This window comes from Salvelinus alpinus, chromosome 14 (assembly GCF_045679555.1).
Source record: "Salvelinus alpinus chromosome 14, SLU_Salpinus.1, whole genome shotgun sequence".
NCBI classification, from domain to species: Eukaryota; Metazoa; Chordata; class Actinopteri; order Salmoniformes; family Salmonidae; genus Salvelinus; species Salvelinus alpinus.
Genome location: NC_092099.1, coordinates 13,285,476 through 13,312,428, shown reverse-complemented (window position 1 = coordinate 13,312,428; position 26,953 = coordinate 13,285,476). Strand labels below are relative to the sequence as shown.

Below are 26,953 nucleotides of genomic sequence, written 5' to 3'. Positions count from 1 at the left end.
AAGATCCGGTAGTTTGTTGTACCATGTGCTCTATATAGGAGTTGCTCTCTGTATGAGTCACCACACACACAGACACACACACAGACACACACGCATACATAGGCTCACAGACATGAGAGCACTTAATTCAAAAAGAAAAGCATTTCATGTCCTAAAAAATGTGTGACATTTAATTTGTATAAGACATGATCCAGATCCCTCTTCTCCTGACATAAATACTGTCATTACAATGTCAGCCTGTCTATGGAAATGTGTGACCCAAATAGCTGTCTTCTCCCTAACCACAGAGGCCCAAGGAGTGTTCCGGAGAACTAGCAGTAATAACCTCATTACTGACAACGAGTTAGGTGTCGAAAGCGTTCCACAGGGATGCTGGCCCATGTTGACTCCAATGCTTCCCACAGTTGTGTCAAGTTGGCTGGATGTCCTTTGAGTGGCGGACCATTCTTGATGCACATGGGAAACTTTGTGAAAAGTGTGTGAAAAACCTATCACTCTTGCAGTTCTTGACTGGCACCTACTACCATACCTCGTTCAAAGGCACTTAAATCTTTTGTCTTGCCCATTCACCCCATGAATGGCAGACATACACAAACAATGTCTCAATTGTCTCAAGGCTTCAAAATCCTTCTTTAACCGGTCTCCTCCCCTTCATCTACACTGATTGAAGTGGATTTAACAAGTGACATCACTAAGGGATCATAGTTTTCACCTGGATTCACCTGACTGATCAGTCTATGTCATGGAAAGAGCAGGTGTTCATAATGTTTTGTACACTCAGTGTGTATCAGTATCATAGCACCAACGCTGCAGTAAATCAATAAGAAGGTCTGGCCTGTCAATAGTGCTATGTATACAATTAGCACACCCTGAACACAATCAAAAAACAACCGGGATCCCATGTCTCACTGCTTCACTGTAGCAACATGGACAGGGCATCATGACATGGATATCACACAACATTTTCCCACGGGTACTAGTTACTAGCCGTTACGAGTGAACTGAAGCCAATTGAACAAGTTCTACTATATTCTTCAAACACAGTTAGTGCACCATGTTCATACCAAGCACAAGAAATGTGAAACATTGACAAAGTCGGTATGTTGTACATCTGTGTACACTAAGAATGACAGAATCAGCTTTGTTTGGATGGGTTCTCTAAGATGGTCAGAAACTGACAAATGAAATCCACTTAGTAACCAAAATAAGTTTTTTTTTTTTTACCAAAAGCTTCTAAAGTGTAAACCATACAAAGTGCGTGAAAACCATGCTGGATGTGGCAAAAAAAGCTAAGTTAAACTTTGAAGACAACACTTTGGACATCTCTGATTCTTCGGCCAGGACTATGGCCTCTCACGCAAAACGCGCTCTAGTAGGAGGATGTCATGTGTGTGAACAGGTTGTATGGGGGGGGGGGGGGGATTCAGAAAGCATCAAAACAGAGACATTAAAAGACAAAGTTCAGAGGTCAAAGATCAAGTTTTCGAAAGCATCGATGATGTCTCTCAAGTCCATGGCCGCGTCTCGAATGTCACCCTATTCCCTATACGGCGTACTACTTTTGACCAGTGCCCATTTGGGCGCAATTGGGACGCAACCAATCTATTGTTGAATAATGTACTAATGGCCTGGTCTCATCAAGTGCAGTAAGTACATCCAAGCTGTAATTACAGTGCAGCAGCATTTCTGTGTAGAGCAAACATCTGGACTTGGGAGCATTACAGTACACATCCCACACTACTGTAGTGCTTCAATGACGCAGCAGCACGCTCTGCTATCAGACCTGTCACTCCCACAACACAGACACAAGCATAGAGGTTTATCTACAAATTACATCTACAGTACAATTGAAGTATGGGTGAAGTGTGTTATCATTGATTACATGTGCTGTATAGATCTAGCATGTCAGGTTTGCCTTGGCTCATGCTTCCCTGAAACCTGTCTTGGACATCAAAATAAAATAAAATAAAACGGTATTGGTCGCATACACTTATTTAGCAGATGTTATTGCGGGTACAGCGAAATACTTGTGTTCCTAGTTCCAACAGAAGCTCTGGCCCTGGACCAGCGCTAGGACATAAGGGCCCATTTGGATTCTGAAGGACACTGCTGTCCTTCCACAGCTGCTGTGGCACATGGGTCAGGCTCCGTGGCCAGGACCCAGGTTGGTAATCTGAATGCTAATACACAGGAGGGATCAAAGTCTGTACAGTGCTTCAGGATTAAAGTACACACCGCACATTTTGTTCAGCGATATATTAACAGAACATTTACTTACTTAGTCCTCTTTGTCCCGGCTGCGCAGTACATTAGCTTACATTAAAATGTGTTCTTACTGTATTCAGTTTTGTCTGTGTGCATCCGGAAGTGTTTCTGTTTGTCGTGTATAGCGTTCTACGCTGTCTGTACAATAAAGCAGGCCAAGGCGTGTATTGTTGTGCGTGTAAAGTGTTAATGTAGTGTGTTTTAGGAAGCAATGGCTTGTGACCTATTTTCCCCCAACTACAACACCTCTCTATGTGGAGTTTCGGGCTAACCTGGTGTGACATCCAACACGACATCCAACACTACATGTGTGCTTCTACACCTGCATTGCTTGCTGTTTTGGGGGTTTTAGGCTGGGTTTCTGTACAGCACTTTGAGATATCAGCTGATGTAAGAAGGGCTTTATAAATGCATTTGATTTGATTTGATCTACATCCAACACTACATCCAACACTCCCAATGAGAATGACATCGAGCATACAGTAGCAGCGTGACATACTGTAGGAATGAATGACAAGAGAGAAAAAAGATGACCAGAGATCAGTAGGCTACAATACATGAACAACGGTGTTGAAAATAGAAAGGGTGGTGATGTGGAATAGTGTTGGCCTAACTCGCACTGTATGAGCGCTGTGCACTCAAAGGCAAAAGGCATATTTAAGAGCAGAGGACTGTGGGGCATTAGTGGGGGCAGCCCAAGTGATTTAATTGGATGAGGCAGACATAATTTGGGGTCTGATCCGTGCAGATGGCAATGTTCACTCCGGCAGCAATTGCACCAGCAGCCTCATAATGACAACAACACCGTGCTCAGATGGCTCCGGGTTGAAGTTTCCCATAGGTACAGATCTAGGTTCAGCTTCCCTTCCCCCAATCCTAACCTTAACCATTAGTGGGGGGGAATGCTAAACTGACCCAAGATCAGCGTCTACTGCTCAGATGAGCTCAGCTTTGCATAGAACACAAAGTACATAATACAAAGAATACAGTCCATCAACCTCCATTCACTTTTCCCGCAACAAAGTTGGCACCTCTCTAAGAATCACGAAGGACATCCAAAAGCATATCATCCCTACAGGCTCTGTAATACCAAATGGCAAGCAGGCTTCGCCTTTGCTGGTGCAGAATTAATATGGGTGCACTCATCTCCTCTCCTGTAACCCAGGGATCAATGGCTGACATCAGCAGGACATCTCTCCCACCTCAGCCCCCTGGCTGCCCTCTATCTCTCCTCTATCTTCTCCAGCAGGACATCTCTCCCACCTCAGCCCCCTGGCTGCCCTCTATCTCTCCTCTATCTTCTCCAGCAGGACATCTCTCCCACCTCAACCCCCTGGCTACCCTCTATCTCTCCTCTATCTTCTCCAGCAGGACATCTCTCCCACCTCAGCCCCCTGGCTGCCCTCTATCTCTCCTCTATCTTCTCCAGCAGGACATCTCTCCCACCTCAGCCCCCTGGCTGCCCTCTATCTCTCCTCTATCTTCTCCAGCAGGACATCTCTCCCACCTCAGCCCCCTGGCTGCCCTCTATCTCTCCTCTATCTTCTCCAGCAGGACATCTCTCCCACCTCAGCCCCCTGGCTGCCCTCTATCTCTCCTCTATCTTCTCCAGCAGGACATCTCTCCCACCTCAGCCCCCTGGCTGCCCTCTATCTCTCCTCTATCTTCTCCAGCAGGACATCTCTCCCACCTCAGCCCCCTGGCTGCCCTCTATCTCTCCTCTATCTTCTCCAGCAGGACATCTCTCCCACCTCAGCCCCCTGGCTGCCCTCTATCTCTCCTCTATCTTCTCCAGCAGGACATCTCTCCCACCTCAGCCCCCTGGCTGCCCTCTATCTCTCCTCTATCTTCTCCAGCAGGACATCTCTCCCACCTCAGCCCCCTGGCTGCCCTCTATCTCTCCTCTATCTTCTCCAGCAGGACATCTCTCCCACCTCAGCCCCCTGGCTGCCCTCTATCTCTCCTCTATCTTCTCCAGCAGGACATCTCTCCCACCTCAGCCCCCTGGCTGCCCTCTATCTCTCCTCTATCTTCTCCAGCAGGACATCTCTCCCACCTCAGCCCCCTGGCTGCCCTCTATCTCTCCTCTATCTTCTCCAGCAGGACATCTCTCCCACCTCAGCCCCCTGGCTGCCCTCTATCTCTCCTCTATCTTCTCCAGCAGGACATCTCTCCCACCTCAGCCCCCTGGCTGCCCTCTATCTCTCCTCTATCTTCTCCAGCAGGACATCTCTCCCACCTCAGCCCCCTGGCTGCCCTCTATCTCTCCTCTATCTTCTCCTATCTCTGAGAGGTGTACTTACTGTACTCTTCGATACAGTGTTCACTCCGCTATTAACTTTACACCGTTCAAATAGTATACTTCGTTGCGTTAACTTTGCCCTGATGTCATTAAAGAACAGGATACTGCAAGCATGTTAAAGTGAAGCTGTTTGACACCGAGTTGTACAGATATTTCTAAAAGGCTTTTAGCATTAACAGGAAACATCAGCATCACACACACACACACACGCACCCTTAGATAGCCTTAAGAACATCTGGCGAAGAACATCCTCCCAAACACAGAGCAGAACAGAGAGCAGAGCACAGTTATACCTTTAAAGAATAAAAACGACTTTTAGGACCCAAGCCTCCAGCAGAATGCATGAACATATCCTTAAGGTGTCCTCTTGTACTTAGGAGTGCTGCTGAGCCGAGGTCAGGAGGCCGAGCTGAGCTCCGTAGTACCTGTGTGCCTCTGCTCCCGGGACAGTCACACACTCTGCAAAGCAGTCTACCTTCTCACGATGACAGGAACAGCCTTACAAATGCACACTCACTCCCTCTGTTGATTTTAGCAACTGAGCAACCATTTATCCACCAATCCTGCATGAGATTACAACAATGACATCACTGGTGTCCAGACTCTTCTCTAAGAGGGAGATAGCTGGTGCTAAGCCACTGTGTTTCCCTCTTTTGTATGGCTTTCAGAGTAAAGCCCCTGTTGTAGCAGCTTGCCATCGCTGCACCACTCCGCTCCGCACCGCCTTGACCCGTCAGCCTAGCCACTCTGGCCTGACCTTGTTCTCTCTCTCTATCTCTACAGACTGGAGCTCAGGTAAACCATGAGGCAATACAAAAGATGGGGAGCTATCACCCCAATGTAGCCAACTAAAACCCTTCTATACAGTGTAAGTTCATTATTTTAAAGGCCCAGTGCAGTCAAAAATGTGTGTTTTATATTTCTACACTATGAGAGCTGTTTGAAAAGACCACCTGAAATTTCCGCCTATTTTGGTGGGAAGGAGTTGTGTTCCAAACCTCTGCCAAAAACAGCAAATGTTCCGTTTTTCTCCTCCCACTCAAACCACTCCCAGACAGCCCTAGCTAAATTCTTGCTTGAGAAATTGCTCTTTGCTAAGAAGCTATTTTTGTTTATTTTTGACCATTTAAATTGAAAACAATCATAGTAAGCTACTTCATTGTTACCCAGAAATAATTTGATATTGAGATAAAAACGGCTCCATTGGACCCTTTACATGATGCATTGCGTACCAGTACCAGCATTTACATATTGAACAATGTTCGTTTGTGTATCAATGCCAGTTTGAACAAACACAACAATGTCACTGACACTGAGATAATTCAATTGTTTAGCATTGATTTTATGAATCTATTTTAGAGACACATAAGGATGTACTTTGACAGAGAGACCAGTAAACAGAAATAAAATGTTTTTTCATGCACATAAAATATACATCTGAGAACTAACTTACCACACTTCTGTGTCCAGGAGTTGACACCTGAATAAACAGAATTGTCATTATAAGCATTTTTTAGGCAAGCAAGTCCATGGCAGTTCATGAAACATAACAACTACGAAAGCAGAATTGGTAACCTGTGTTGGGCAGAACTTGTGCTGCTCACCAGTATTTTTATTTTTTATTTTTTTTAAATGTAACCTTTATTTAACTAGGCAAGTGAGTTAAGAACAAATTCTCATTTACAATGACGGCCTACCAAAAGGCAAAAGGCCTCCTGTGGGGACGGGGGCTGGGATTAAAAATATAAAAAAATGTTTAAAAAAATATAGGACAAAACACACATCACAACAAGAGAGACAACACAACACTACATAAAGAGAGACCTAAGACAACAACATAGCATGGCAGCAACACATGACAACACAGCATGGTAGCAACACAACATGGCAGCAGCACAACATGGTAGCAGCACAAAACAGGGAAAAAACAATATTGGGCAGAGACAACAGCACAAAGGGCAAGAAGGTAGAGATAACAATACATCACACAAAGCAGCCACAACTGTCAGTAAGAGTGTCCATGATTGAGTCTTTGAATGAAGAGATGGAGATAAAACTGTCCAGCTTGAGTGTTTGTTGCAGCTCGTTCCAGTCGCTAGCTGCAGCGAACTGAAAAGACAAGCGACCCAGGGATGTGTTTGCTATGGGGACCTTTAACAGAATGTGACTGGCAGAACGGGTGTTGAAAGAGGGTTTTATAAATAAGCATCAACCAGTGCGTCTTGCGACGGATATACAGAGATGGCCAGTTTACAGAAGAGTATAGAGTGCAGTGATGTGTCACTTCCGGGTTGGAGCGAGCGGTCGCATTCGCACTTTGGTCCGCAGGTAGTATAACTTTTCATTACATTTCATTACATTACATTTCATTATAGTACAACGGTTTGATTTGTCTAATCTTAGCAATTTCTTCTTAGCTAGCTACATAGCCGTCTTTGTATCAAAGATAATTGCGTAATTATCGTATTTCGTCGTCCTAACGCAGTCTACACTGCTATCTGCCCAGCAGCTAGCCAGCTAGCAAACGTCCACCGTCTACCGAATAGCAGCACTGTAGCAACTATTACACTCAACTGAACGACTTGATTAGTGTAGTGTTAGCTAGCTACATAGTTGTCTTTGCTGTCTTCGTATCCAAGATAATTGTGTAGTTTAGAGTGTGTAGTTTTAGAGTGATTATCTTAATTTACCGAGGTTAGCTAGCCAGCTATTTGTCGTCCTTAACGTAGGAGACACTGCTAGCTAGCCAACAGCTAGCCAACGTCTACCGAATAGAACTTCCGCACTCAACAACCCGGTCGCACTCCGCTTCGCTCCACAGGTAGTATCACATTTTCATTTCATTTCATTACAGTACAACGGTTTGATTTGTTTGATCGTAGCTAGCTACATAGCTAGCTACATAGCCGTCTTTGCATCAAAGATAATTGTGTAGTCTAGAGCGATTTTCTAGGTTAGCTAGCCAGCTATTGTCGTTCTTTTAACGCAACGTAACGTAATCAACACTGCTAGCTAGCCAGCTAGCCCCCGAATAGCAGCACTGTAGAAACTATTACACTCAACAGAACGACTTGACTAGTGTAGTGTCAACAACGCAGCCACTGCCAGCTAGCCTACAAAGTCAACAACGCAGCCACTGCCAGCTAGCCTACTTCAGCAGTACTGTATCATCTTAATCATTTTAGTCAATAAGATTCTTCCTACGTAAGCTTAACTTTCTGAACATTCGAGACGCGTAGTCCACTTGTCATTCCAATCTCCTTTGCATTAGCGTAGTCTCTTCTGTAGCCTGTCAACTATGTGTCTGTCTATCCCTGTTCTCTCCTCTCTGCACAGACCATACAAACGCTCCACACCGCGTGGCCGCGGCCACCCTAATCTGGTGGTCCCAGCGCGCACGACCCACGTGGAGTTCCAGGTCTCCGGTAGCCTCTGGAACTGCCGATCTGCGGCCAACAAGGCAGAGTTCATCTCAGCCTATGCCTCCCTCCAGTCCCTCGACTTCTTGGCACTGACGGAAACATGGATCACCACAGATAACACTGCTACTCCTACTGCTCTCTCTTCGTCCGCCCACGTGTTCTCGCACACCCCGAGAGCTTCTGGTCAGCGGGGTGGTGGCACCGGGATCCTCATCTCTCCCAAGTGGTCATTCTCTCTTTCTCCCCTTACCCATCTGTCTATCGCCTCCTTTGAATTCCATGCTGTCACAGTTACCAGCCCTTTCAAGCTTAACATCCTTATCATTTATCGCCCTCCAGGTTCCCTCGGAGAGTTCATCAATGAGCTTGATGCCTTGATAAGCTCCTTTCCTGAAGACGGCTCACCTCTCACAGTTCTGGGCGACTTTAACCTCCCCACGCCTACCTTTGACTCATTCCTCTCTGCCTCCTTCTTTCCACTCCTCTCCTCTTTTGACCTCACTCTCTCACCTTCCCCCCCTACTCACAAGGCAGGCAATACGCTCGACCTCATCTTTACTAGATGCTGTTCTTCCACTAACCTCATTGCAACTCCCCTCCAAGTCTCCGACCACTACCTTGTATCCTTTTCCCTCTCGCTCTCATCCAACACTTCCCACACTGCCCCTACTCGGATGGTATCGCGCCGTCCCAACCTTCGCTCTCTCTCCCCCGCTACCCTCTCCTCTTCCATCCTATCATCTCTTCCCTCTGCTCAAACCTTCTCCAACCTATCTCCTGATTCTGCCTCCTCAACCCTCCTCTCCTCCCTTTCTGCATCCTTTGACTCTCTATGTCCCCTATCCTCCAGGCCGGCTCGGTCCTCCCCTCCCGCTCCGTGGCTCGACGACTCATTGCGAGCTCACAGAACAGGGCTCCGGGCAGCCGAGCGGAAATGGAGGAAAACTCGCCTCCCTGCGGACCTGGCATCCTTTCACTCCCTCCTCTCTACATTTTCCTCTTCTGTCTCTGCTGCTAAAGCCACTTTCTACCACTCTAAATTCCAAGCATCTGCCTCTAACCCTAGGAAGCTCTTTGCCACCTTCTCCTCCCTCCTGAATCCTCCTCCCCCTCCCCCCCTCCTCCCTCTCTGCAGATGACTTCGTCAACCATTTTGAAAAGAAGGTCGACAACATCCGATCCTCGTTTGCTAAGTCAAACGACACCGCTGGTTCTGCTCACACTGCCCTACCCTGTGCTCTGACCTCTTTCTCCCCTCTCTCTCCAGATGAAATCTCGCGTCTTGTGACGGCCGGCCGCCCAACAACCTGCCCGCTTGACCCTATCCCCTCCTCTCTTCTCCAGACCATTTCCGGAGACCTTCTCCCTTACCTCACCTCGCTCATCAACTCATCCCTGACCGCTGGCTACGTCCCTTCCGTCTTCAAGAGAGCGAGAGTTGCACCCCTTCTGAAAAAACCTACACTCGATCCCTCCGATGTCAACAACTACAGACCAGTATCCCTTCTTTCTTTTCTCTCCAAAACTCTTGAACGTGCCGTCCTTGGCCAGCTCTCCCGCTATCTCTCTCAGAATGACCTTCTTGATCCAAATCAGTCAGGTTTCAAGACTAGTCATTCAACTGAGACTGCTCTTCTCTGTATCACGGAGGCGCTCCGCACTGCTAAAGCTAACTCTCTCTCCTCTGCTCTCATCCTTCTAGACCTATCGGCTGCCTTCGATACTGTGAACCATCAGATCCTCCTCTCCACCCTCTCCGAGTTGGGCATCTCCGGCGCGGCCCACGCTTGGATTGCGTCCTACCTGACAGGTCGCTCCTACCAGGTGGCGTGGCGAGAATCTGTCTCCTCACCACGTGCTCTCACCACTGGTGTCCCCCAGGGCTCTGTTCTAGGCCCTCTCCTATTCTCGCTATACACCAAGTCACTTGGCTCTGTCATAACCTCACATGGTCTCTCCTATCATTGCTATGCAGACGACACACAACTAATCTTCTCCTTTCCCCCTTCTGATGACCAGGTGGCGAATCGCATCTCTGCATGTCTGGCAGACATATCAGTGTGGATGACGGATCACCACCTCAAGCTGAACCTCGGCAAGACGGAGCTGCTCTTCCTCCCGGGGAAGGACTGCCCGTTCCATGATCTCGCCATCACGGTTGACAACTCCATTGTGTCCTCCTCCCAGAGCGCTAAGAACCTTGGCGTGATCCTGGACAACACCCTGTCGTTCTCAACTAACATCAAGGCGGTGGCCCGTTCCTGTAGGTTCATGCTCTACAACATCCGCAGAGTACGACCCTGCCTCACACAGGAAGCGGCGCAGGTCCTAATCCAGGCACTTGTCATCTCCCGTCTGGATTACTGCAACTCGCTGTTGGCTGGGCTCCCTGCCTGTGCCATTAAACCCCTACAACTCATCCAGAACGCCGCAGCCCGTCTGGTGTTCAACCTTCCCAAGTTCTCTCACGTCACCCCGCTCCTCCGCTCTCTCCACTGGCTTCCAGTTGAAGCTCGCATCCGCTACAAGACCATGGTGCTTGCCTACGGAGCTGTGAGGGGAACGGCACCTCAGTACCTCCAGGCTCTGATCAGGCCCTACACCCAAACAAGGGCACTGCGTTCATCCACCTCTGGCCTGCTCGCCTCCCTACCACTGAGGAAGTACAGTTCCCGCTCAGCCCAGTCAAAACTGTTCGCTGCTCTGGCCCCCCAATGGTGGAACAAACTCCCTCACGACGCCAGGACAGCGGAGTCAATCACCACCTTCCGGAGACACCTGAAACCCCACCTCTTTAAGGAATACCTAGGATAGGATAAAGTAGTCCTTCTCACCCCCCCCCCCCCCCTTAAAAGATTTAGATGCACTATTGTAAAGTGGCTGTTCCACTGGATGTCATAAGGTGAATGCACCAATTTGTAAGTCGCTCTGGATAAGAGCGTCTGCTAAATGACTTAAATGTAAATGTAATGTGTCCTATAAGGAGCATTGGTGGCAAATCTGATGGCCGAATGGTAAAGAACCATTAGTAGTCTTGAAACTGTGTCCAAAATGCACCCTATTCTATAATCTCTACATAATACACTACTTTTGATCAAAGCCCTGGTCAAAGGTAGTATAAAGGGAATTGGGTGCTATTTGGGACGCAGGGCTGAGTGAGCCTTTTGGAGAGCAAAGGCCTCCACATGTCTAGTGGGGCACATTACTGGCATGATACTTTTCTATGCCATATGGTTCATGAGACACCAGTACTTCTCAACAGGGTTTAGATGGCAGTTATGGGTTTTAGGCCAAATACTTCCCAGGGGGAAGCCAACATATACAGTGCATTAGGAAAGTATTCAGAGCCTTTGACTTTTTCCACATTTTGTTAAGTTACAGCTTTATTTTAAAAAAAAGAAAAAAAGATTCCCTCATCAATCTACACACAATATTTTTTATTTTTTTATTTCACCTTTATTTAACCAGGTAGGCCAGTTGAGAACAAGTTCTCATTTACAACTGCGACCTGGCCAAGATAAAGCAAAGCAGTGCGACAAAATCAAACAACGCAGAGTTACACATAAACAAACGTACAGTCAATAACACAACAGATAAATCGATGTTCAGTGTGTGCAAACGTAGAAGAGTAGGGAGGTAGGGCAATAAATAGGCCATAGATGCGAAATAATTACAATTTAGCATTAACACTAGAGTGATGGATGTGCAGATGATGATGTGCAAGTAGAGATACTGGGGTGCAAAAGAGCAAGAGGGTAAATAATAATATGGGGGTGAGGTAGTTGGGTATGTGCGATTTACAGATTGGCTATGTACACCGTATTGAGGGGAGGATGGATGGGGCCATGTATCGCGAGATCTTGGCCAACAACCTCCTTCCCTCAGTAAGAGCATTGAAGATGGGTCGTGGCTGGGTCTTCCAGCATGACAATGACCCGGAACACACAGCCAGGGCAACTAGGCATCTCAAGGTCCGGGAGTGGCCTAGCCAGTCTCCAGACCTGAACCCATTAGAAAATCTTTGAAGGGAGCTGAAAGTCCGTATTGCCCAGCGACAGCCCCGAAACCTGAAGGATCTGGAGAAGGTCTGTATGGAGGAGTGGGCCAAAATCCCTGCTGCAGTGTGTGCAAACCTGGTCAAGAACTACAGGAAACGTATGATCTCTGTAATTGCAAACAAAGGTTTCTGTACCAAATATTAAGTTCTGCTTTTCTGATGTATCAAATACTTATGTCATGCAATAAAATGCAAATGAATTACTTAAAAATCATACAATGTGATTTTCTGGATTTTTGTTTTAGATTCCGTCTCTCACAGTTGAAGTGTACCTATGATAAAAAATTACAGACCTCTACATGCTTTGTAAGTAGGAAAACCTGCAAAATCGGCAGTGTATCAAATACTTGTTCTCCCCACTGTATAAGTATTCAGATGCTTTGCTCAGTACTTTGTTGAAGCACCTTTGGCAGCAATTACAGCATCGACTCTGCTTCGGTATGACTCTACAAGCTTGGTAAACCTGTATTTGGGGAGTTTATCCCATTCTTCTATTTTCAGGTCTCTCCAGAGATGTTGGATCGTGTTTAAGTCCGGGCTCTGGCTGGGCCACTCAAGGACATTCAGAGACTTTAACCTTAAAAGCCACTCCTGCGCTGTCTTGGCTGTGTGCTTAGGGTCATTGTCCTGTTGGAAGGTGACTCTTCTCCCCAGTCTGAGGTCCAGAGTGCTCTGGAGCAGGTTTCCATCAAGGATCTCTCTGACTTTGCTCCGTTCATCTTTGCCTCGATCCTGACTAGTCTCCCAGTCCCTGCTGCTGAAAAACATCCCCACAGCATGATGCTGCCACCACCCTGCTTCACCGTAGGGATGGAGCCAGGTTTCCTCCAGATGTGATGCTTGGCATTCAGGCCAAAGAGTTCAATCTTGGTTTCATCAGACAAAAGAATCTTGTTTGTAATGGTCTGAGATGCTTTATGTGCCTTTTGGCAAACGCCAAGCAGGCTGTCATGTGCCTTTTACTGAGGAGTGGCTTCTGTCTGGCCACTCTACCATAAAGGCCTGATTGGTGGAGTGCTGCAGAGATGGTTGTCCTTCTGGAAGTTTCTCCCATCTACACGGAGGAATTCTAGAGTTGTCAGAGTGACCATTGGGTTCTTGGTCACCTCCCTGACCAAGGTCCTTCTCCCCCAATTGCTCAGTTTGGCTGGGTGGCCAGTTCTAGGAAGAGTCTTGGTGGTTCCAAACTTCTTCCATTTAAGAATGATGGAGGCCACTGTTCTTGGGGACCTTCAATGCTGCAGAAATGTTTTGGTACCCTTCCCCAGAACTGTGCCTCTACACAATCCTGTCTCTGAGCTCTACGGACAATTCCTTCGGCCTCATGGCTTGGTTTTTGCTCTGACATGAACTGTCAACTGTGGGACCTTGTATAGACAGGTTTGTGCCTTTCCAAATCATGTCCAATCAATTGAATTTCTAACAGGTAGACTCCAATCAAGTTGTAGAAACATCTTAAGGATGATTAATGGAAACAGGATGCACCTGAGCTGAATTTCGAGTTCCATAGCAAAGGGTCTGAATACTTATGTAAATAAGATATTTCTATTTTTTATTTTTAATACATTTGCAAAAAAAAAAAAAAAAACGATTGAATCCATTTTAGAATGAGGCTGTAACATAACAAAATGTGGAAAAAATCAAGGGGCCTGAATACTTTCCGAAGGCACTGTGTACTATATAGCTTTCAGCAACTAGTGGACTAGAATATAATAAAAGTATATCCAATATTTATGATGATGATGCTTCTGAATATGAGTCTGATATATGAATGCAGTGCATACAGTAAAGCCATGTGGGCAATACATGAAGACATATCCCTCTGGGCAGAAACTGGTCGAATCAACGTTGTTTCCACGACATTTCAACAAGAAAATTCAATGTGATGACGTTGAATCAATGTGGAAAACTGATTGGATTTGCAAAAAGTCATCAACGTAAGGGAATTTAGACTTTTCTTCCACCCGACTTTTAACCTAAGTCCAATGGCATGTTGAAAGGTTTAGTTGATTTCACGTTGAATTCACCCTAGTTGACAACTCAACCAAATGTAAATCAAAACTAGACATTGAACTGACATCTGTGCCTAGTGGGATGTCACATAAAATAAGTTGTCATCTTCATGAATTCTTTGTATGTATCTTTCAAATCTTTATATCTCATCTTTTTGTTGTGGATTTTTAACACAGGGCATTTTCTGTACGTAAATGACATTTCTGTAAACAACAGACAAGGAAGTAAATCCGATCTAAATCAAATTGCTGATGAAGTGTGAGGTCTGATTGGATAATGAGCACAACAACATTTTGTGCACAGAGAATAGAGTCAGGAATACAGTATAGTGCTGTAAGCAGAGATTACTGTACTCATCATTCCACATGGCTCAAAACAACCTAAAGAGCATTTAAATGTTGGACCCTGACCTAAACCTCCATCTGCATGTTAAGAAGGTTGTCCAGTCCTGCTTTTATCATCTAAAAAATATAGCTAAAGTTAAGTATTTTATTTCAGTCACTGATCTGGAGAAAGTTATACATGATTTATTTCCCCACACTTAAATGACTGTGAAATTGGTATGTGACAGCATTAAGCACAGGAACAGAACAGAACAGCCTCATCCACCAGTCATCCTCCTGTCAGTCATCATACCAGTCAATGCAGTCTATGAAGAGGATTGTATTGTGGGGGTTATATAAAAAGCTGCTTTACTGTCAACAGCAAATGGATAATGAAAACAAATCTCTTCGGAAGTTATTAGAGCAGCAGAGATGCCGGAAGTGCATAAAAATTCTATTTTTAATTTCATCTGGACTAGTTTGAATTTTTTTAATTGCATCCTTCCTTCCACAAGCACTCAGAGACATGCAAACTGAGGTTGACATCAGCGGCCTGTGCAGTTGCTGGATATGCTCTTAGGAAGGAAGCCCATCATCCAGTGCCGTTTCGAGGCATAAGCGACATAAGCAGCTTAAGGCCCTGCGACCACTAGGAAGTCAGTCGGGGTCTAAATTTACTGTTAGTTTTGATAGTAGAATAGGCTACACAACGTGCAATTTCGAAATTTGGTAGTGCATGAGCAGCTTTCCTTTTGTTATGCCAGTCACTGAAAGTCATTTAATTAACCCATGTCAGCTAACATTTAATAGATTGCTAGGTAAGTTAGTCTAGCCAGCTATCTAAACCTTGTAGTAATCATGGCCGAATTGGGGCCCTGACCTCTAGAAGGCCCCAATTGATTTTGTTAGTCACTCTCACTCAGATATCATATGAACATGGCATGAGTCATAGCAAAATGTGTTGAACTGCAGGAAATCTGCTTTAAAACTGCAACATTTCAAATCAAATTAAATTAAAATCAAATTGTATTGGTGACATACACATATTTAGCAGATGTTATTGCGGGTGTAGAGAAATGCTTGTGTTCCTAGCCACCAACAGTGCAGTAGTATCTTAAAAAGATTCACAACAATACAAACAAATCTAAAAGTAAAAGAACGGAATTAAGAAAAATATAAATATTAGATTGAGCAATGTCAGAGTGGCATTGACTAAAATAGAATAGAATACAGTATATACATATGAGATGAGTAAAGCAGTATGTAAACATTATTTAAACATTATTAAAGTGACTAGTGTTCCATTATTAAGGTGGCCAGTGATTCGATGTCCATGTATATAGGTCAGCAGCCTTTAAGGTGCAGGGTTGCGTAACCGGGTTAGTGATGGCTATTTAACAGTCTGATGGCCTTAAGATAGAAGCTGTTTTTCAGTCTCTCTGTACCAGCTTTGATGCACCTCTACTGACCTCCTGGATTTTAACGGTGTGAACAGGCTGTGGCTCGGGTGGTTTTCTGTACGCCTGAAGGCCAAAATGTGTAGAATTGCAGGATATTATATTTAAAGCTGTAAAAGTTTCTCTCCACTCCTCTAAAATGTTTTGCCCGTGAGGTGGCGGGGATCCCCAACCAAATCTCACTTAGGGCCCCCAAAAAGCTAGAAATGGCCCTTCCATCACCCACCAATGCAGCCAACCAAAATACTTTAACAGTTATGTGCAGTGCAAGATACGTTAACTTTGTCCACAGTCAAATGTCGAATATAGTTTTATTCCTGGTTACAGACACCCTTGGCCTAAAGTGCACTTGAAGGGATGGATGCCTGTCTATAACCACTGGAAACAAACTGGTTGAATCAACGTTGTTTCAGTGTACATTTGTCGACGTATTGTGACGTGTAATCTACATGGAAAATATACTGTCATCAAAAAGTCATCAAACATTTTTTGAAAAAACCTGTTTGAAAAACGTCATCAACAAAAACTTTTGTTTTGAGGGTGGAATTTCAACCACAGGATTATGTCATCATTGTAACCTCTTTTCAACATAGACTAACCCGGTATAAAATATGTTGAATTTGTACCTTTTAAACTAAGTCAGATTTTCAACCTTAAACCCACTATCAGAAAAAATATATATAGGCTGGGCAGCACCTCCTATGGAGTGTTGCTCTATCTACAGCTATTCATTTGTTCTCCCACCAAAGGTTTCAACCAAGCCCTGCTTAGCTTTTATATGTGTCACTATGTACGGTTACAGGCACACAATAAAGAGATTATTGTGGATAGTCAGATTAATGTAATATTTAGATTAAAATGCTTACATGCTTTGCAAGAAGAACGATGTCCCTAATAATCCTGTTTAAACGGACACATCTGAAATCAGGCTACCTGATGGCAATCCGATAAATGCAGAAAATCGCTAATCAGAATAAACTCTCTACTACACCACTATTTTGGGGAAACATATTTGATTCTGAGTGCAGACATGCAAGTTTATATGTAAAAACTGCTTATAAGACACATAGATTCAGTTGCTCCCGAAGTCACTTCACTTGCGCTAAAGAGGGACGCTTGCTCGGCTGGTGCTAGCACATCCGCAGATCAAATACACCGCTGGAACGCCAATTAGGTGTTTACATGTCCTAATAATTTGAGATTTCGCAGAAAACCAGATGTTTTAAGGTGTTTACATGACTATTGTGTAATCTGCCTACTGCCAAAATCAGTATAATATCTCATTATTACTGTGCATGTAAACGTACTCACTGACTACTACCAATGTGTTATCTTGAGAGTGATTATTGAGAGATGTCTTAAGACCTAAATGTATTCACTGTTGCTATCGAAGTCATTCCAAAGGGTAGGTATAACAGAGCAAATTAAATGTAACCATGCTTTATAAGTCAAATTTCATCAATGAGACCATTTAGGCCTATATAGTATAGCATTTACAAAATCATCAACAGCTTTCATTTCAATTCAACCCAGGGTTCAACTAAAAATAGACAATACATAAATGTATAGGCCTAAGATTAAGCTTTGGTTGAATTAAAATGTTAGTCATTAATATGTTGGATTCAAGTCTCCATCTCAACCAAAAATCTAAGTTAAAGAATATAACTAAATCAAATCAAAGTGCAATTCATTTGATTAGATTAGATTTAGTCCTATTCTTTAACGTAGATGTTTGGTTGAGATGGAGACATGAATCCAACATATAAATTAATCATTTGCAAACACGCATGACTTGACCTTCGCCTCTCCGGAGCACAATGAGGAGTTGTAGTGAGATGAGCCAAGAGACCTAATTCAGGGAGAAAACTGAGTAAAAAAAGATGCTTGTTGCCATACCTCCCTGAACACGTCTGTTCAGTGTCGGGCCGGGTAGTACCAGGATGGGAGACCACCTAGGAATACCAGGTGCTGTAATATCCAAACTGGATATTGAATTGTGTTTGGTTGTCAACGCAGTTCCATTTGTGCCACTGACTTAGTCTGGCTTTAATTCCAGTTTGTCTACAAATTAATAAATGATATGTTGGATGTACGTCTCCATCTCAACAAACAATCAAAGTAAAGAATAGGACTAAATAAAATAAAATCAAACATTAAATGCACTTTACATAAAGGTTGATTTGATTTAGTCATATTCTTTACTTTGATAACATGGTTTAGATGGAGGCATGAATCCAACATATCAATTATTCATTTGTAGACAAACTGGAATTAAAGCCAAAGATACATCTCCTTCAAATGTTGATATTTGGTTGCATTGACAACCAAACACAACTCAATATCCCTTTGGCAATACTTTGTAAATAGCATATTAACTTGTTAACATAATGTGTTAACTTGTCAACAAGTTAATAGGCTATTTACTGTATTGAAAAAGTGGCCATGGATGTGTTACAAAAGTAATATTGAATTGTGTTGGTTTGACAATGCAATCAATTAACAACATTTAAAAGATATTTAATTATATGTTGGATTCCAACTAAACCAAAAATAAAAGTGAAAGAATAGGATTAAGCCAGTGGCTCAGATGAAACCTTCCAAGCATTAGATATCCTTTAAATGTTGATATTTTGTTAAGCTGTCAACCAAACACAATTCAATATTATTTTTGAAATACAGTAAATAGCCTATCTTACAAACTAATGTAACCATATTTATTCAACCTTAAAATAAATAACACATCCATGGCCACATTTTGAGGTTAGTCTACAGTAACTATAAATCTTTTCTTCTGTAATCATAGAAAGTGGGCATGTTCAAGATAGCATGTTGACAAAACAAAGGAGCTGATCGTGGACTTCAGGAAACAGCAGAGGGAGCACGCTCCTATCCACATGGACGGGACCGCGGTGGAGAAGGTGGAAAGCTTCAAGTTCCTTGGCGTACACATCACTGACAATCTAAAATGGTCCACCCACACCGACAGTGTGGAGAAGAAGGCGTAACAGCGCCTCTTCAACCTCGGGAGGCTGAAGAAAATTGGCTTGGCACCTAAAACCCTCACAAACTTTTACAGATGCTCAATTGAGAGCATCCTGTCAGGCTGTATCACCGCCTGGTACTGCACCTGCACTGCCCGCAACCGCGGAGCTCTCCAGAGGGTGGTGCGGTCTGCCAAATGCATCACCGGGGACAAACTACCTGCCCTCCAAGACAGCTACAGCACCCAATGTCACAGGAAGGCCAAAAGATCATCAAGGACATCAACCAGCCGAGCCACTGCCTGTTCACCCCGCTATCATCCAGAAGGCGAGGTCAGTACAGGTGCATCAAAGCTGGGACCGAGAGGCTGAAAAACAGCTTCTGTCTCAAGGCCGTCAGACTGTTAAATAGCCATCACTAGACGGCTTACACCAGTTACGTAACCCTGTACCTTGGAGGCTGCTGCCCCATATACATAGACTTGAAATCACTGGCCACTTTAATAATGGAACACTAGTTACTCTAATAATGTTTACATGTTTTTGCTTTACTCATCTCACATGTATATAATGTATTCTATTCTATTGCATTTTAGTCTATGCCACTTATATAATATATATATATATATATATACAGTGGGGAGAACAAGTATTTGATACACTGCCGATTTTGCAGGTTTTCCTACTTACAAAGCATGTAGAGGTCTGTCATTTTTATCATAGGTACACTTCAAATGTGAAAGACGGAATCTAAAACAAAAATCCAGAAAATCACATTGTATGATTTTTAAGTAATTAATTTGCATTTTATTGCATGACATAAGTATTTGATCACCTACCAACCAGTAAGAATTCTGGCTCTCACAGACCTGTTAGTTTTTCTTTAAGAAGCCCTCCTGTTCTCCACTCATTACCTGTATTAACTGCACCTGTTTGAACTCGTTACCTGTATAAAAGACACCTGTCCACACACTCAATCAAACAGACTCCAACCTCTCCACAATGGTCAAGACCAGAGAGCTGTGTAAGGACATCAGGGATAAAATTGTAGACCTGCACAAGGCTGGGATGGGCTACAGGACAATAGGCAAGCAGCTTGGTGAGAAGGCAACAACTGTTGGCGCAATTATTAGAAAATGGAAGTTCAAGATGACGGTCAATCCCCCTCGGTCTGGGGCTCCATGCAAGATCTCACCTCGTGGGGCATCAATGATCATGAGGAAGGTGAGGGATCAGCCCAGAAATACACGGCAGGACCTGGTCAATGACCTGAAGAGAGCTGGGACCACAGTCTCAAAGAAAACCATTAGTAACACACTACGCAGTCATGGATTAAAATCCTGCAGCGCACGCAAGGTCCCCCTGCTCAAGCCAGCGCATGTCCAGGCCCGTCTGAAGTTTGCCAATGACCATCTGGATGATCCAGAGGAGGAATGGGAGAAGGTCATGTGGTCTGATGAGACAGAAATAGAGCTTTTTGGTCTAAACTCCACTCGCCGTGTTTGGAGGAAGAAGAAGGATGAGTACAACCCCAAGAACACCATCCCAACCGTGAAGCATGGATGTGGAAACATCATTCTTTGGGAATGCTTTTCTGCAAAGGGGACAGGACGACTGCACCGTATTGAGGGGAGGATGGATGGGGCCATGTATCGCGAGATCTTGGCCAACAACCTCCTTCCCTCAGTAAGAGCATTGAAGATGGGTCGTGGCTGGGTCTTCCAGCATGACAACGACCCGAAACACACAGCCAGGGCAACTAAGGAGTGGCTCCGTAAGAAGCATCTCAAGGTCCTGGAGTGGCCTAGCCAGTCTCCAGACCTGAACCCAATAGAAAATCTTTGGAGGGAGCTGAAAGTCCGTATTGCCCAGCGACAGCCCCGAAACCTGAAGCATCCGGAGAAGGTCTGTATGGAGGAGTGGACCAAAATCCCTGCTGCAGTGTGTGCAAACCTGGTCAAGAACTACAGGAAACGTATGATCTCTGTAATTGCAAACAAAGGGTTCTCTACCAAATATTATGTTCTGCTTTTCTGATGTATCAAATACTTATGTCATGCAATAAAATGCAAATTAATTACTTAAAAATCATACAATGTGATTTTCTGGATTTTTGTTTTAGATTCCGTCTCTCACAGTTGAAGTGTACCTATGATAGAAATGACAGACCTCTACATGCTTTGTAAGTAGGAAAACCTGCAAAATCGGCAGTGTATCAAATACTTGTTCTCCCCACTGTATACATACCTTAATTCCATTATTTAACTTTTAGGTTGTGTGTATTTTTGTGAATTGTTAGATATTACTGCACTGTTGGAGCTAGAAACACAACCATTTCACTACACCCGCAATAACATCTGTTTAACATGTGTAAACATGTGTGTGACAAATACAATTTGGTTTGATTTGATTCGATGCAAAGGCTGCAGGTCTGAGGAGATATTCACAATTGCTATAATAATCTGCACAGAATCTTGTACAGCATTGATCACTTGCACTATGTCCTTATAATGTAATCTCAACTGCAATCCCGGTCATTTGGTTGTGCTATTAGAGAATCACAGTGATAACACATTAAGTTGTATAAATACAAAATATCTGACATTGTATTCCCATTTGAACTGTGTTGCTATATAAATGGTTGAAAGCACAGTGATAACACATTTAGATGACAACTAAACCAAAAATCTGACTTTGTTTTTCCATTGGAATTTGGTTGAGCTTTCATATGGTTGAAAGCATTGTGATAACACACTGGGAAATCAAAAGACTTCTGTCTGTCTTTTTGAGTCGGTGAATTAAGGTTGAAATCTCATTGATCAACGTCTCAACCAAATATTACCCACATTTCCACGTTGAAATGACATGGTTTGCCCAATGGGTTGTCTCTATAGGTGGGACAACATATTTGTTACAAATGGCAGCCTATTCCGTAGTGCACTACTTTTGACGGGAGCCCTATGAGCCCTGGTCAAAAGTAGTGTACTGAAAGGAATAGGCTGCCATTGGAACACATACAACTTGTCTGATCACTTATCTCATTTGTATTAAGAAGGCTCTCTCTGATCTTTAGCAGGGCACTTAGCAGGCACCTTGAGACTATCCCCTAGCATCAGGCTTATGAGTTCATAGGTTGCACTCATGAGTCTGTGATTCAGTGAATGTCAGTGTAAACATACTGCACAATCTATTTCCCTGGGTTCATATACTGTATAATCTCGGCGCATGGGGTCACCACTGGTTTTACCAAATGTAAAATTAAATGGCATCTGCCATAGGAGAAGCAATTAACACTCTGTGTACAGGCCTGCAATGCTAAGCTACACTCTTCACTGAAAATGGTAGCCTGTTGTTGAAAGTCAGCTTTTTCTACAGATTCACAAATGTATTCATTAGCAATATGTTTATATTAATATTTTAGAACCCGGTGGTATAATTTGTCCTTGTGCAAGGAATTTCCTCTTAGAAGAAAATAAAGAACTCTATTATATTCTAGATGACATGAGTATGGAAGCTCGTTCCTGCCACCCAATAAAATCTATGAGATAGTAAGTAAATTATGAGATGATAAATCATAACTTTATTTGGTAAACAGCTGAGGAATGTGACAGGATAAATGTAACCACTCTCAAATACATAGATGAAAGGACTCTCCTATACAGTACATTCGGAAAGTATTCAGACCCCTTTTCTTTTTCCACATTTTATTACATTACAGTCTTATTCTAAAATTGATTAAATACAAATGTTTCCTCATCAATCTACACACAACGCCCCATAATGACAAAGCGAAAACAGAAATACCTTATCTACATAAGTATTCAGACCATTTTCTATGAGACTCGAAATTGAGTTCAGGTGTATCCTGTATCCATTGATCATAACTGAGGTGTTTCTATACTTAATTGGAGTCCACCTGTGGTAAATTTAATTGATTGGACATGATTTAGCAAGGCATATACCTGTCTATATAAGGTCCCACAGTTGACAGTGCATGTCCAAGCAAAAACCAAGCCATGAGGTCAAAGGAATTGTCTGTAGAGCTCCGAAACAGGATTGTGTAGAGGAACAGATCTGGGGAAGGGTACCAAAAAAATTGAAGGTCCCCAAAAACACAGTGGCCTCCATCATTCTTAAATGGAAGAAGTTTGGAACCACCAAGACTCTTCCTAGAGCTGGCCGCCAATGGTCACTCTGACAGAGCTCCAAAGTTCCTCTGTGAAGATGGGAGAACCTTCCAAAAGGTCAACCATAACTGTAGCACTCCACCAATCAGGCCTTTATGGTAGAGTGGCCAGACAGAAGCCACTCATCAGTAAAATGCACAGTACAGCCCGCTTGGAGTTTGACAAAAAGCACATAAAGGACTCTCAGACCATGAGAAACAAGATTCTCTGGTCCGATCAAACTAAGACTGAAATCTTTGGCCTGAATGCCAAGCATCACGTCTGGAGGAAACGAGGCACCACTCATCACCTGGCCAATACCATCCCTACGGTGAAGAATGGTGGTGGCAGCATCATGTTATGGGGATGTTTTTCAGCGGCAGTGACTGGGAGACTAGTCAAGATTGAGGGAAAGATGAACAGAGAAAAGTACAGAGAAATCCTTAATGAAAACCTGCTCCAGAGCACTCTGAACCTCAGACTGGGGCGAAGGTTCATCTTCCAACAGGACAACGACCCTTAGCACCCAGCCAAGACAACGCAGGAGTGGCTTCGGGACAAGTCTCTGAATGTCCTTGAGTGGCGCAGCCAGAGCCCGGGCTTGAACCCGATCTAACATGTCTGGAGAGACCTGAAAATAGCTGTGCAGTGATGCTCCCCATCCAACCTGACAGAGCTTGAGAGGGTCTGCAGAAATGAATGGGAGAAACTCCCCAAATACAGGTGTGCCAAGCTTGTAGCGTCATACCCCCAAAAAATTGAGGTTGTAATCGCTGCCAAAGGTGCATCAACAAAGTACTGAGTAAAGAGTCTGAATACCTTTAGAAATGTGACATTTCAGGTTTTATTTTTAATACATTTACAGAAATTTTGAAAAACCTGTTTTTGCTTTGTCACTGTGGGGTATTGTGTGTAGATTGATGAGGAATTAATTTTTCATCCATTCTAGAATAAGGCCGTAACATAACAAAATGTGGAAAAAGTCAAGGGGTCTGAATAGTCTGAATACTTCCCGAATGCCCTGTATGGATGCATGGACTGACCATTCATGAGATCAAAATGATAGTTTTAACCATGTTTTGAAGATATTCAGTGTTTGTTTACAATTACATTGTTTACAAACAATGGAGTTAAACAAGCTTATATTTTGGGTTATGATGGGGTAAGACTGTTGCTCATGAGGCATTTCTAAGTTATATTCTTCAATAATAATTTAAAAGTCCAAAACTGGATGTACCAGTTCCTGATTTTCAAACAGGCACCAACTCACATCAACAAAACTCTCCAACCCCTTAATATAGAACAATATCACCACAAACTAACTCTCTCTCTATCTATCTCTCACACACATGCACACTATCTTACCACTTACTAGTACTTACATACGACTAACTTACTTAGTACACACTTACAACTTACTATAATATTATGACTTACACATCTCAAAATAATGACTTGTTATCTCAAAATAATGGCATACTATCTCATAATTATGACTTACACTCTCATAATAACAACTTACTATCTCATAATTATTACTTACTATATCATTATAATGACATATCTCATAATTATGAGCAACTCTCTCATAACAATGACTTACTATCTCATAATAATGACTTACTATCTCACAATAATGTCTTACTCTCATAATTATGAATTACTATGTCATAATTTGTAGTCAGATTAGTTTTTTGCGTGGCAGGAACGAGCATCCATACATGAGTCTATATAGCCTATTGAGGAGAAGAGAAATACAGTATATCGAATTTCACTGATATTATCATTTTAAATTTATGTGAAGCCTATAATAGAATGGCTGCATAATGGAACATCATTCAAAGCTGTCAAAAATAAATGTAATTGCATTTCACATGAAAATACTAAAGTAATTCATGAATAGGTTGAAACTGTCTGATGTGTGAAAAGAATATGGCATATGTTATGCTAGGTACTGCCCTCATTGTAAATAAAATTTTGTTCTTAACTGACTTGCCTAGTTAAATAAAGGTTAAATAAAAATAAAACAAAATATTAAAAAAACTGCAGGTGGTTGATCATAGCGGATATAACAATAATACCCGCTTCCCTGTTGATCTAATTAGTTCGATATCGCTGATTTTGATATCGTCTAGAATATGATACTGTAGTACATTTAACATGATACTTGTCAAATATCTAAATTACTTTCACCCTCAAATATTTGGATATTAAAGATGAGTGCCCCACAAAGAAGATAACGTCCGCCTAATCAGTGTATTGCAATGGGAAATAGTAGCTTCTTACCGTTGGCAGTAGCGCCTCCATTTGAGCGCCTTGGTCCTTAATGTCCATGTTCGATAGTCTAATTCCCGGAGTATGGAATGGTGGTGTTATTTTTACTATTCCCAGTGTTAGGTCTGAAAAGTGCCGTACGGAAAACCACGAACTGGCACGCTAAGGTCACATGTTTAGCAGTAGTCGTGAAGCCTTGGCAGATATCATTATTCCTCACATGGGCGCAGTTTATATTTGATCAATGCACACAATAAGCATCCTTCTTGTTTTGTGACGCCGCAGAATAGATTGTTGGGAGCACATTTATTATTGAGGTGGTTTCTCATAAATGTAGAATTTTGGTAGGCTACCGTATCTCGCTGATGTTAATTACGACAAAATTACAATTCTAAAAGACACCTAAGACAAACTTTACAAACTTTACTGACTCAAACTGCATTAGAACTGAGAGCATATACATAAACGTAACTACATATAAGCACACCTATAAACATATATGTATATTATAATAAAAATATATATTTAGTACACAATAAATAAAATAAATGACGGGTCAATAACTAAATATTGCCCCTTGAGTTGATCAAAGCTCAGAACGCTTATTATATTATTGGTCTGACCATACTAATCGCACCTGCCTTTTTGCGAACGAGTGGAATAATCAACAGTGGTTGTTCGTTATGTTCTCCTGCATCCCCGGGATTTTACTTCCGGGTGTGCCCTTTTACCAGCACATTCACCACTCTCTCTTAAACGGCCAACCCGCCTTCTCGCGGCACAGACCGAGGGCCTGAGACGTGAAACGAACCAGCCTACCCCAGCTCGGAGTCGGCTCAAGTAGGCAAATAAAGACGCTGCTGGCGGTGTTTGCGAGATGCCGGACAAAATGCCTTTTAAAACCACCCTGCGATTCCTGCCGCGTCTACAGACATCCCTCAAACAACCAAAAACCTACTCTCGGAGAATGCATGCACAAATGGTAAATAGTCGCTTTTTTGTTATAGCTAAATATATATATGTCATGGAAAGGTGGCTGCTGGCAGACTTCTATTGCAGTAACGTTGAAGGTCTCTGGCTAGCCTACTTAGCCAGCTAGAAGAATGAAGTAAGGAGCTAACGTTAAACGGAGCCTACCTTTACATGAGCAAAAAACAGGCTACTAAGTTCTCATAATAACTACTTTACAGAGAGTAGGCTACTGAGACAGACAGTGATGTGGCGCTCAGTGAGTGGTGAGGCTGAGGCAGGCTGCAAATGCATGCAATTGAGCAGAGGAGACCGAGAGGTTAGTTAGTACAGTCAGTAGTGGAGGCTGCTGAGGGGAGGACTGCTTATAATAAAGGCTGGAACGGAGTCAATGCAATGGCATCAAACATATGGAAACCATGTGTTTGATGTATTTGATACCATTCCACTGATTCCGCTCCAGCCATTACCAAGAGCCTGTCCTCCCCCAATTAAGGTGCCACCAACCTCCTGTGGTACAGTGGTTCCCAAACTTGCTGTCGGAGCCTCATGTGGGGTCCCTGAGAAAATCTGTAGTAATCTTATCAAACAAGTTAGATATTTTTTATTAGATAAAGATATGTTTCACTATGAACATCTCCACATGGCTTATCTTCCATATAGGCCTACATTAAATTGCAAACAATACAGTTGTACAAATGTCATACATTCTCGTTTATATCGG

General features: G+C 43.2%; 1 protein-coding gene across 4 annotated transcripts in view; it reads right to left on the bottom strand.

The window, feature by feature from the left end:
- LOC139538445 (sodium-driven chloride bicarbonate exchanger-like) overlaps positions 1-25,957 on the bottom strand; it is a 60,308-nt gene extending 34,351 nt beyond the window's left edge. For 3 of the 4 annotated variants that reach the window (XR_011667743.1, XM_071340503.1, XM_071340505.1), the window contains exons 1-2: positions 25,273-25,957; positions 6,021-6,047 (exon numbers count right to left, since the gene is read on the bottom strand). Coding sequence is in view for 3 of the 4 variants with exons in the window: in XM_071340503.1 (XP_071196604.1) it covers positions 6,021-6,047; positions 25,273-25,320 (75 nt within the window). In the remaining variant the exon portion in view is untranslated. Of the gene's footprint in view, positions 1-4,860; positions 5,200-6,020; positions 6,048-25,272 lie in introns of those variants that run through there. The other variant, XM_071340504.1, reaches the window with a different exon arrangement.
- Positions 25,958-26,953: the final 996 nt, after the last annotated feature.